Source organism: Grus americana, chromosome Z (genome assembly GCF_028858705.1).
Source record: "Grus americana isolate bGruAme1 chromosome Z, bGruAme1.mat, whole genome shotgun sequence".
Classification (NCBI taxonomy): Eukaryota; Metazoa; Chordata; class Aves; order Gruiformes; family Gruidae; genus Grus; species Grus americana.
Window position 1 is genome coordinate 67,370,893 of NC_072891.1, and position 13,511 is coordinate 67,384,403.

General features: G+C 43.4%; 1 protein-coding gene across 3 annotated transcripts in view; it reads right to left on the reverse strand.

Moving 5' to 3' along the window:
- Positions 1 to 8,945, reverse strand: part of SNX2 (sorting nexin 2) — a 37,730-nt gene extending 28,785 nt beyond the window's left edge. For all 3 annotated transcript variants that reach the window (XM_054809480.1, XM_054809479.1, XM_054809478.1), the window contains exon 1: positions 8,789 to 8,945. In XM_054809480.1, coding sequence (XP_054665455.1) covers positions 8,789 to 8,896 — 108 coding nt within the window. In that variant the 5' untranslated portion in view covers positions 8,897 to 8,945. The remainder of the gene's footprint in view (positions 1 to 8,788) is intronic.
- Positions 8,946 to 13,511: the final 4,566 nt, after the last annotated feature.

A 13,511-nucleotide genomic window follows, 5' to 3' on the forward strand; every position in this document is an offset into this window, starting at 1 on the left:
GGCTACACTTCAACAAACGCCACAGGCTACAAAAGATTTTTTAAAAGCCTGAAAAATACTGAAAAGCCACTGAAAAAATCTGTCCCGACTGTATTTTCACATTTATAAACGCAGCTGAGGCACCCTAAGGAAGAGATCTTCCTTATAGCTGCCTCTCCAAGAAGAGTGTATGTCCTGACATGGAGTATGGCACCGGTGCTTTACTTGAAGCAGCACAGTGCAAGATCCTGGCCCCCACATCTATCCAGACCTCAGTCACCTGAAATTCTGGTACAGAGGAAGTAAGCAAGAAACAGTAAAAATCCTGCCAGACAAATTCAGACACAGTACAAAATAGTATTTCAGAAGACATATAAAATCAAGACTCCCTTGACCTGGAAAGTGTTAGCCCAAAGTTTTCCCTGCAGAAGACAGAAGGAAGGTAAACACAAATACAAGAATACAAAAAAAAATTATATTCGTCTAAACCAGATCATGGTTGCATCAAGGAACTGCTCCATTCAAATGACAGAAGAGATTATATCCTCTTCCCTCTACCAAAGGCTGCCACTCTCTGAAAAGCCCACATATAATGTGGGGAAACCAATAAACAAACCAAAATGATAAGCAACGAAAGGAGCAGCCTCTCACACTGCTCATTGGACTTTGCCCTAGAGCCTGCAAAGAAAAGTCAAAGCAGAAACACATGGGAACTGTATGTAGGTAGTAGAGTTTATAACCTTACAACCAACCAATCCACCAGTCACATGTACACTTCTCATACTAAACCAATGCCAAAACGATCCCACAGCAAATAGAGTGCTCTGAGGTAATAAAGGTGTATTTGTTCCTTCTGTGAACCATGATCCTTCAATTGTGTCACAAGACTTGCAACTAATTCAGACGAAATGAACTAGGAAATTTAAGAAAACCTCATCACTTGACAGGCTTCATTATTCTACAAATGGTAGTATAGATAGCATGAGTCACATGTAACAGTCAACAGTTCTAAGTGATTTGAGAACTCAGACGTAGTATATTCCAGAAGAAATGGTTTGTTTCTCTAGGCAGTGCTGTGTAGAGCTGACAGTTCACGATCTCGTACTTCAGCTAGAACAGCAGAGCACAGAAATTCTTGATTTCCCTGCAAGGTTCAAGCAGTTTAAAAGTTTTATCAGCAAAAGCAATTCTTCACAAAAACTTTATAGATACTTATTCCAAACCACTTTTGCTGCTACTCAACTTTGAACAGCAAATCCACTTACATTTTGACAGATCTCAGGTTTGGGACATAGTGGTGACCCCACACTACCACAGATGCAGAACGACATGTAGTTCGTGCTTGCCAATTCACTGCCATGAAAAACAGCTGTAACACGGCCAGGCACAGGGAACAAAAGCCTTCCTGATCACTTGTTCCACACAGCAGATGGCTTTCAGCTTTATCCCTTAATTGTGCTCTTGATTAATCAGTGGTGGAAAAGAGCCCTCAGAGAATACTCACACCTTCAAGCTCTTCCCCCAGCCTACCTTCTCAATTTTATCCACAGTAGCTAATTTGGTTACTGATGATTACTTTTTGACCATACATGGTTTCTAATCACAAAAAACCCCTACCAGACAAAAGATTTGCCTTGAACACTTAAACCTGATCAATGTATGGCATAATATGAAAACTCCATTACTTATGTGCCTAAAGGAACAAGTTAACCAGAGGCAAATACAAAACCATTCTCGCTTTGAAGAAGTAACAGAGTCTTCCTAGAAATAGCCATAAGTACATGGAAAAATACCAAGGCCTGGTAGGGCTACGGATTTCTTTCTGTTACTGAGCAGGGAAAGATCCTACCCTTGGCACTATTCAAGAAAGCCAAGAATTCTGCACTGGATACCAGGCTTCACAGCTGTACTGAGTGTATCAGTTACAGAGGGCTTTCTCCAAATGCCACATACCTTGGTTTCCAGGAACCGCAGCTGAAGAATACTCACAAAAGGAGAGAACTCAAACAAACAGACCATGGGGGAACCTCAGAAAGTGCAAGATACAAAGCTTATTCGTGCCGCTTGTACTATCTGTATACAAGACACAAAGTCTAGAAGTGACTCCTACAGGGAGATTTCCACGGAAAAACAAGTTCTGCCTATGTGTTAGAATTATAGAATGGTTTGGGTTGGAAGGGACCTCAAAGAACACATAGTTCCAACTATATGTTATATATGCCATGGGCAAGGACACCCTCCACTAGAACAGGTTGCCCAAAGCCCCATCCAGCCAGGCCTTGAACACTTCCAGGGATGAGGCATCGACAATCTCTCTGGGTAACCTCTTCCAGTGCCTCATCATCCTCACAGTAAAGAATTTTTTTCTTATACCTAATCTAAGTCTACCCTCCTTCAGTTTAAAACCTTTGTCCTATCACTACACACCCTTGTAAACAGTCCCTCTCCAGCTTTCTGATAGGCCCCTTCAGGTACAGGAAGGCTGCTATAAGGTCTCCCTGAAGCTTTCTCTTCTCCAGGCTGAACAACCCCAACTCTCTCTGCCTGGCTTCATAAGAGAGTTGCTCCAGCCCTCTGATCATCATTTTGGCCCTCCTCTGGACCCATTCCAACAGCTCCATGTCCTTCTTGTACTGGGGCCCCCAGAGCTGGATGCAGTACTCCAGGTGGGATGTCACCTGAGCAGAGTAGAGGGGCAGGATCACCTCCCTTGACCTGCTGGTCACACCTCTTTTGATGCAGCCCAGGACACAGTTGGCTTTCTGGGCTGTGAGTGCACACTGCTGGGTAATGTTGAGCTTCTCATCCACCAGTACCCTCAAGTCCTCCACGGGCTGCTCTTTATTTTATAAATGGCTGTTATTTATTTTATAAATATACAATAAATTTTTATATTTGTTATAAATCTCAAGTTCTATTTTTAATAATAGTAGATATTAAAGTTTAGTTCAGTGAATGATTTACAGATAAAATGTCTTTCCTTCAAAATACCCTTTCAGCTGTGTACTGGTTTTGGCTGGGAAAGAGTTACTTTCCTTTGTAACAGCTTGTATAGTTCCATGGCTTGGATTTGTGACCAAAACAGTGTTGATCACATAGGGATATTTTAATTATTGCTCAACAGTGCTTACACAGCATGAAGGCCTTTTCTCTTTCTCACTGCTCTGCCAGTGAGGAGACTGGGGGTGCACAAGAAGTTGGGAGGTAACACAGCCAGGACGGCTGACCACGACTGACCGAAAGGACTTTCCCTACCACATGATGTCACGCTCAGCATTTAAAACTGGGGAAAGTAGAAGGAAGGGGAGGATGTTTGGAGTGATGGCGTTTGTCTTCCCAAGTAACCATTACACATTCTGGAGATGGCTGAACACCTGCCTGCCCATGGGAAGCGGGGAATGAATTCCTTGTTTTGATTTGATTGTGTGCATAGCATTTGCTTTAGTTATTAAATTGTCTTTATCTCAACCCACATGTTTTCTCACTTCTACCCTTCTAATTTTCTCCCCCATTCTGCTGGCAAGAATGAGCAAGTGGCTGTGTGGGGCGCAGCTGTGGGCTGGGGTTAAACCACAACAAGCTGACAGCTGAATAAGGTATTTCCTGGCCTATTAATCTTTCAGTGGCTCTTTGGTATTTTTAAACAGCTGTCATTCTCAGACAAGATAAATTAAGGATGGGGTTAAATATCTTCACAAACAGCTGGGACTTTACATGAAGAAGACAATGTGTAGAAACTTCTTAAAAATGATTCATGGTCTGAACACTTACTGTAACTTTGGACAAGGCATTAGCTTGTTTTTAAAAGTTTTCCAACAAAGTTTAGTGTGTTATCTACAAAAGTTATCTTCAAAACAGACATAGTTCTTAGGGAACTATGAAAACCCAGAAAGCCACAATCCTGAATGTATCAGAAATTGGAATCAATAATTCCTAATAATCTGATTATTTTACACAGTCAGTGGGTCACAGAGTGTTATTGAGCCTCTCAAAAAAAGCACCCATGCACTCAAACAACTCTTAACATATAAAGCTATTACAGTTGCACCCTACCACAGGTGCAAGCTAAAAGACAGAACCCCAACTTTGCTCTTTTATCTCTATGTACAGCTAAATGGCTGTTAGATGAGTTAGTAGTCAGTGCATTGAAAATCTGAGTATCAGACAAGAAACGGAAGATGAGACTAATGAGAAACCCCATGGCCTAGATACACAGACAGCATGGCTGTCTAGAAATTTTAAACTTATTTGATGCCAATGATTCACAAAATGTCACAAACATGTCAGTTTCCTGAAAAGTTCATGCCTGTGAAATTGATACCCAATGGCCAGGACATTCAGGATCCTGCTTGTTTTCTAGAAAACAAGTGTATGGTGAGAGGCTTACAGGCCCATTCCAATTTGCAATGGCAATAACAAGCTCAATATTCCCCTCTTTTATTGAGCATTATATTTGGTGGTAATAACTAAGTATTTTATAGCTTTGACTTATGAAAAAACAGGAATGAGTTCTCACATTTGCTGTTGGCCAAAATTACAGCCCTAGGTGTTTGGACATCCTCCCTTCTCTTAACAGTCATGTTCCCCCCAAACCAGTTCAACTACTTGTCTGAACCCCTCCTAGGCTCCTTCAGTCACAACACAGTAAGCTGACAAAAGTTGACCATCATACTATTCTAGTTGCTCAAGTTAACCAGGCTCATTGTCTGAAACAGGGTTACAGAAGCTCACAAATCACAGCATGGGCAGAGAGAATACTCAACAGTAGGAGAGTAACATTTTCAGCAGAAAGTAAGAGGACACAAGCAGTAACACGAGAACAAACGCCTACATACTTCCATTACAGCCTGGATTTAACACCAAGGAACAAGACAAACATTTCCAGTAGAATTACACCAATTAATCGTGGATACAGACTTAGTTTTCTGCAAAGGTATAGTACAGTGTTGAAGGACTCAATATTTTCCTCTCAGATATTCCAGTGGGGTCTTTACTGCTTCCTCTGTAATTGCCACTGCTAAATTCAATGGATATCATTGAAGACATCTGGACTTCTGTGCCTATCTAATGTTTTGCCTTCTGTGCAAAAGAAACCCAAAGGCACATTGCAGATCTTTGACTGATACACTGGCAATGAGATTATATACACACCCTGCCCTAAATGACAGTCCTTAATGGATTACCACATCTACTGCTTACTCATTGTTTTCAAGTGCCTCCATGTATTCTTACATTACAAAAAAACCCAACAAACCAGAATATAAATACCGTTTGAAATGAGTAGGTGGTAGCTTAGCTATATGTTCACATGGCATGTGCTTCACAAAAGACAGAGACAGCCAATACAGAAATGAGTGAGAAGATTAGGGAAAATGAAGTAAGAAGTAGCACAACAGATAAACAAGGAAGGTGGCAGAGAAACAGACTAAGGCAAGGAAGAAGGAGGAAATGATGAAATGAGAGTAATGCTAAACATACCATTTTTCAGAAAGTCTAACACACTTTTTTCATATATGTCATCAAAAGTGACTTTCATACAGTTATTTGCAGTCTCACCTAATAGTGACAGAGGTCACAGACAGCAAATTAGCAATTTGCTGATTGCAGACTTGTAACAGGGGATTAATCATCTCATAACACACAGATAACTTCCAGAACATCCTGTGCGTATCATGGACACATTTTTAAAACAAAACAAAAAATCACGTACTTGAAAATTTAGCAAGTAGATAAGTCCATGGAAGATTATTGATATTGTAATGTGAGCTAGGGCTCAGGAAGTCCTTGAGCTACAAAAAGGTGGTAGCTGGGAGAGCACTGCAGGTGACTACCTGCACATACATACAATCATCAGCAATGTTCTTTACACAGCATCCACCATTGAGTATCGCTGTAAACACAGTCTTGGCTTAGACCATTTGTCTGATTCAGTCTGGCTGTTCCCAATGATGAAAGCAACTCTGGCAGCTAGAGACCACTCACTGACCATGAATTTAACGGAAGCACTCCTCGAGACATTGCAATATGGTTGGCACAATGAAAATCAAATAATCATTCCACTATTCTTAGGCATTGTGGATATCTGACAAGGAAACAAGTACCCCACCAGCTAAGACAAGCCACTGCTCAGCCCACTGCCCAGAGTGCCCCATGTTCACAGAAAGGGAAGCATCTCATACCCTGCCACCCACCAAGTTTTCAAGTACGAGAACGTGCTCCTGCTGCACCGCAGAAATGCCAGATATTACAGCTCAGTGTGATCTTTTAACATTTTATATTTTAGAAATTGAGAGGGTTTAATTCAAGACATTAATTTTAGTATGTGGACAAAGTTATAGCTCCAGTTTTCTTTTTCTTCACACCTGAGAATTCAACTTGAAATAAACAATATTCTCCACTTGATTATACAGATAAGCCACTGAAGTCAGTAAGCCTTCCTGTATTTAAAATTTCATATTTACTGTTCATAATATACATTAAATTTATATTTTGTCAGAAGAAACTTAGACGAGTTAGCACGTGTTTTCCAAATGGAGACTTTGTTAACATGGAAGCTATCTGGAAGACCTACTAGAAATCTTACAGCTTCTCCACTGCAAAACCAAATCGTAGGTAAGAAAGGAACAGTATGCCTTTTGTAAGCTGCAAAGAGAAGGAAAGCAAGAAAAAGTAGGAGAGAGTCTGAAATTAATCACGCACAAAGCAAATGGACCACTCCAAGATAAACCAGTTGGGAACCCTTTCAAAGTACCATAGCCTTCATATAAGCTGGCTCTTAACCTCACCGTCCCTTGCCATGCTCTCTCCTCTGGTATCAGCAAACAAATACGTGATCAACTACGAAAAGCGTGACGCCATTCCATTGTTACTATCTAACTTCTATTGCCATTTAGAAACAGTTACTTCATTAATATTTACAGAATTAAAACAACACTCAAGACAGAAGTTTAATTAGGCCTACACCATGAGAAAATAATTCTCTGGACTAAAGTGCCCTATACACTTGAGTTAAATGATCTATGTTCAAGCTAGTGAGAAGTTCAAAGTCAATTTTCATGATCTCTTCCTTCCAAATCTACAGGAAAATGACAAGATTAAGGCTCCTTCCTAAATGCTGCAGCCGATTAGATGTTACAAAAAGCTTTACTGACAAAGCTTTTCAAAGCTTCCCTTTAAGCAAAGGGGTTTCCCCGTTCTACTTCACTACTGTCTTCCAAATAGACTGTCTACAAAAATAAAGCAGTATAACAGAGCTGTCAGCCAAACCAAACAGCATTTTTTGCCAGTTTTTGCAGTTAAAGGAGTTTTCAGTAACTATTTTTAATCATTAAGACAAGGACTTCTCACTGCAAGTGTGATTTAGACACTAAATCTATCATATCTCTTGCAGCTTTAATTATAGACCATATCAGTAAAGACATTATTTGTGTGATACTGCAGTCTTTCCCAGTGCACAGAACAAGACTCCAATAATACACATTGTATCACACACAGATGCACAGAAGTCTATTGATACAATTCTTGTCAACTGCAGGTTCACATCATTTGCTATTCCTTCACAGCATTTTTCCACAGATCTTTTTCTACCAATGCACAGATTACGCATCTATTAAAAAAAAAAGCAATCAAGTGACTTGAGAGAAGGCAAGTGACTTTAAAATACATTTAACAGCCTCTTTGTATAGTGGTGTTTTTTGTTAAGGACAGGCAACAGCCAGAGTAAAACAAAGAAACATGCACTGATCCTATTACTGTAAAGGTCAGGGACAGGAAACTCTTCAGGAAAGGAGGCACAGGAACAATTTTCTTTTTGAATAGGCAACTGTGTACAAGATGAATAAAGTTCTTCCAAAAGATACTGGCAAAACACACAGGTGAAACATGACAACAACTCAGCAAGAAAAGCTCCCACTATAGTGAGTGAACACACAAGCATTTTTCAGAATGAGGACCTATTTTCAGATTCAGGTGTTCGGATTTTTTTATTTTATTAGAGTCCTGACATGGAAAACAAGCACGGTTTAGAGATGTATTCACTGCAAGTTTTCCTGTCTTTCAGACTCCGATTTCCCTCAACAACCGCAGGTTTCACAATGCCTTGCACGGATGCCTGCTCCCATCGGTCGCCAGTACCTGCCCCTCCTGCTCGGAGGCGAGTGCCCCGGGCGGCAGACAGCGCTGGGCCGGCAGGGTCCAGCAGCCGCTCTGCGCCGGGACGCTGAGCCACCGCAGCCGAACACTGCGCCGCTCCGGCGGAAGAAGGCTTAAAGAGGAGTAAGTTTCTACAAGTTTTTGCAAACGGGAAGAGCATGAAACCTCGGAAAAAGGCCAAACAAAGAAAATGGGTTGTTATTAATCCCCGCAAAGTCGGGCGGGGGAGGGGGGAGGCGGGGGGACACGACACGACACCAGTGAAGCTGGCGTCGCGTGACAAGGAAAGGTGAAAATATTTACAATCCCGGCAATACAAGGAGGGGGTAAGACGAGGGAAAGCGGCGACCAGGCATAGCGGTCCTTGGATAAAGAGTTTTCTGTTTGTTTTGGCAGGAGAAGACCTGACGGGAACCACCGAGCCCCGGCGGGGCCGAGACCACTCGCCCGCCGGGATGGAAACGCCGAAGAGCCGCCACTCCCGGAAGAGAGGCAGGCGGCGGGGCCGTAGCTCGGGGCCGGGCCGGTAAAGGCCCGACGAGGAGTCGGGGGACCCGGTCAGGAGCGCGGCACTGGCGGCCTGCCGGGGAGGGGAGGGCCCGGCGGGTGCCTGCCCGGCCGTGGGGGTCGGGGCCCGAGATGGCGGGCGGAGTCTCACCTCCAGGGTGGACACGGTGCTGGTGAAGAGGTCCTCGCCGTCCTCCAGCTCCTCGAAGTCGGCGGGCCGCGCCTCCCCCAGCGGCGGGGGCTCCCTCTCCGCCGCCATCTTCCCCTCCAGCCCGGCCGCCAGCCCCGGCCCCCTGCGCTCACGTGACAATCGCACCGCCCCCCCTCCCGCCACGTGACTGGGGGGGACCGAGAGGGGGCGGAGGGAGCGCGCGCGCGGAGCCACCGTCGGATCGGGGGCGGCGGTGGGAGGGCGGGAGGTTCCCCGCCCCGGGGCAGGGCGGCGGGGCCAAGCCGGCAGCCTGGGCCAGTGTCGTTGTGAAGTGGTTTGCGGAACCTCTCAAAGTCTTCGTCCCACGAAGGCACCGTCCACGCGTGTCTGTGTTTTAGGCTACCCGCCCCGGCGTGTAAAACTGGCTGTCCCGGGGGTCTCCGTGCCTGCAGCGGGGTGGCGTGGGTGCAGCCGTAGGAGGATGTGAGCCTGCGTGTGCGATGTGAAGTGTCTGCTGGGAATGAAGCCGGGGAAGGCTCCCGCTGGAGGAGAAGCGCCTTTCGCACCCCACTCCTCACCCTCTCATTCCCAGTTCCTTTCCTCTGAAACATCGCGGGGCGTTTTACGTTGTCTTGCTTGCGCGAGGAGTCAGTACTGCGAGGCTGACACTTGCACCATTACAACCCCCCGCCGTGTGCCTTGCACCATAGAGTTGGAACCAAGTTCGAGAAATTTTCTTTTCCGTTTCGTTAGCCATCGAATTAAGAACTGTTTGGGGTTTTTTTTTTTTTAATATGAGGAAACTCCACTTGTTACACTGTTTAAAATGAGATCTTCCTTAGGGCGTGAGGATCAGAAGTCTCGTGCCCCGCTGTTCCAGAGCAGTTGTTTAGTTGGGTGCAGTAGTATTCACAACCACTAAAGTAACATCTCTCGTGCAAATGAGTATTTACAGGTGCATTCCCTAAGTTACTATTTCTGAACTGCTTTTCTTCCCCCCCCCCTCCATTTGTGAGTTAGGTCACAAATGACATAAATTCTTTCAAAATTTTAAGTTTTAATGCTCATGTTAAAAAAGATGAAGTCAGATGTCAACAGTGTCTATATAGTAAGCATTACTGAGGTACTTACACTTGATTTAACCTGTTATAGTTGTTTCTGCTATATTTAAAAAAAAAAAGCTTTAAAAAGTACCATTATTTTCCATATTGATAAAGTACAGTTTTCATCCACTCAGTGCGCTCGTGCTTTGTGAGAACTTCCATTAATATTTGCTGTGTTGAAGTTAATTTCTAAACTGTGTCCAATGGAGACAGCATTCTCCACATGGGAAGAATGAGCCTGTTTCTACAGACTATAAGCAGTTTGGGGGAAGGGTGGCCTCTCTCTAGTGTTTGCAGAGTGCCTAGGAAAGACTAGCTGCTGCTGATGGCTCTGATGGGCATACTCTTCACTGGGTGAAAAACCGGCTGGATGGCCATGCCCAAAGAGTTGTGGTGAATGGACTTAAATCCAGTTGGCGGCCTGACACAAGTGGTGTTCCCCAGGGCTCAATACTGGGGCCAGTTCTGTTTAATGTCTTTATCAATGATCTGGACAAGGGTATCAAGTGCACCCTCAGTAAGTTTGCAGATGACACCAAGTTAGGTGGGAGTGTCAATCTGCTTGAGGGTAGGAAGGCTCTGCAGAGGGGTCTGGACAGGCTGGTTCAATGGACCAAGGCCAACTGTATGAGGTTCAACAAGGCTCAGTGTCAGGTCCTGCACTTGGGTCACAACAACCCCAGGCAATGCTACAGGCTTGGGGAAGAGTGGCTGGAAAGCTGCCCGGTAGAAAAGGACCTGTGGGTGTTGGTCAACAGCTAGCTGAATATAAGCCAGCAGCGTGCCCAGGTGGCCAAGAAGGCCAACAGCATCCTGGCTTGTATCAGGAATAGTGTGGCCAGCAGGACTAGGGAAGTGATCGTCCCCCTGTACTCAGCACTGGTGAGGCCGCACCTCCAAGTACTGTGTTCAGTTTTGGGCCCCTAACTACGAGAAAGACATTGAGGTGCTGGAGCGTCCCCAAAGAAGCTGGTGAAGGGTCTAGAGCACAAGTCTGATGAGGAGTGGCTGAGGGAACTGGGGTTGTTTAGCCTGGAGAAGAGGAGGCTGAGGGGAGACCTGATTGCTCTTTACAACTACCTGACAGGAGGTTGTAGCCAGGTGGGTGTTGGTCTCTTCTCCCAAGTAACAAGGAATAGGACAAGAGGAAACGGCCTCAAGTTGCACCAGGGGAGGTTTAGATTGGATGTTAGAAAACATTCTTGTTGTCAAGCACTGGAAGAGGCTGCCCAGGGAAGTGGTTGAGTCACCATCCCTGTAGGTATTTAAAAGACGTGTAGATGTGGTGCTTGGGGACGTGGTTTATTGGTTGGACTTCGCAGTCTTAGGTTAACGGTTGGACTTGGTGATCTTAAACGTCTTTTCCAACCAAAATGATTCTATGATTCTATGACTAAATGGAAAGAATAGTCTTGCATATTGTTTTCCTTCAGCCTCTTTGCAATCACATCATGAGAAAGTTGTAAATATGTAAACAGAAATCCATGTTATCTTGGAAACATGTAAGTGCCATGCATAATTTTATCTGTACTGCTCACCTCAAGATGTGAGAAGTTTTGGAGAGCTCTCTCCTCAGAGGTGTGGACTGCTCAGTTAAGACAGAATGTCCCTCATCCCTGCCAACATCTGAGGACATTTCATGCCTCAGTCCTTTGAGTGTGACCTGGTAAATCTCCCACGCAGGAGAGCTAAATTTGTGTTGAAGCTAGGGAATTCCAAGTTTCCAACTGCAAATGACAAAAAGGGTATCAAATAGAAGAGATTTATGAACAAAAGTTCTGATGAAAGTGACAATATCTCTCCTTAGATGTATAGAAGTAGATGGAAGAGGAACAGCCAAGCTTTCCCATATTTCCTCAGGTCAGAAAAAGTTGTCTGCTACTCTAGTAGAAGATGTATTTTGAGACAAACATAGCTACAACATGACCGTTTCTAGAAGCTGTAAAAACTTGCTTATCATTTACCAAGTTGGACAGCGCTTTTAAGTTTCATGGGAATGGGATATTTTCCAGCATATCCATGTTTCCATTTTCTGTACAAAACAAGAATAATAGTGATGCTTAGGTTGTTTCCAGTGACTATGAGATGTAATATGCTCTATTCACATTTTTACTCTATTCCTAAACTCAGCCTATTGCTGCTCAGTATATCTCTAAGTAACATTCAAAAGTCTTCTTAAGGTTTAAAAATGCAGAGCAAGAAACTGAAAAAAAAAACCAAACCCCAAACCTATTCAAAATATACAAACATCTTCTTTTCAGAAGTACAGTTCTCTGACATCTACATTTTTGTGGATGGCACTATCATTACATCCTTAACTGCCTTTCCAATTTCTTGCGGTATTCCTGTTCTGCTGTGCTGTTCCTGGAAGCTTTTCAAATATCTGGCATGTGTAAGCTTTATCTAGAAATTAGGATTCTATCCCATCAGTAATAAATCTGTGTACTTTGACATTGTATGTTAAGATGTCTCACCATAATTTTATTTGCTGTGATTGGAAGATCATATGATAGGTATTTTTTTTAGATTTCTAGCAAGTGCTTTAATCTAGCATAGTACTTAGGTGTTTAATAGTTTTCCACTAGACTGACTAGTTTTCTGACTTCATCAAGATTCACACCCATGCTTTTAACACTCATGTGGCTAGACTGTAAATCACCTCTCTGAAATACCTTGAAGTAGTCATCTATCTTACCAACTGAGTATGCTACAGAAGCAGAATAAAACAAAGAGCAAACAAGATGTCAGTTGTGGTATGTTTTTTTGTCACTCTTTAACAAAGGTATGTAAGGAGTTTAGCTTCTCTGATTCAAAGTAATACTGTATATATAGGTTGAAGGGTTTTTTACTTACTTTTCCAGTGCTTCTGAGATCTGTGGCCACAGAAATCTATTACAGATATTTTTGTGGCAGAGGGGACAAGGAGTAATACAAAGGTAACTACAGGACCTGGATTTTTAGCTAATTGAGATTTCAGTTTGAAAAACTGTGGATTAGTAAATCGGGGTGGAAAAATAATCCAAAATAGAGAAAACCAATCAAGGAAATAAATTGGAAAACCATGAGTGCTGCAGGAAAACTTAGGATGATTGCAAAAAGCCTATCACATAAGAGATTGTGATATATTACTGCAAAAAACCAAAACCTCAATTTAAAGACAAGCCTCAACCCTGTCAGTGTGGGCATTTATTAATACATGTGTCATTCAACCAATATGTAACAGCTGTCAACTCTATCTCATGCACTAAGTCAGAATCTAAGGGAGAGGAGAGGAAGCTACCCACGTATCCTAATGGAAACTGCAGCCACCCCTTCCCTTGCAGCCAATGTATCCACCTCTGTAATGCTACGTGAGAAGGATATTAAGGTTGCAAAGTCAAGAACCTGAACAGTAGAAATGTCAGGACTAAGTTTACACATGGAACTTGTTTCAGCCTTTTGTGTGTAGGTACTGTGCCTGCTTTAATTCACAGATTCACAGAATCGCAGAATGGTAGGATTTGGAAGGGACCTCTGGAGATCATCTAGTCCAACACCCCTGACATGTCTCCTCATGAGCTTTTCTCTGAGGCTCGTCACTTTCAAACCTAAGCATTTCACAGGCACTGAGGAATTTTATC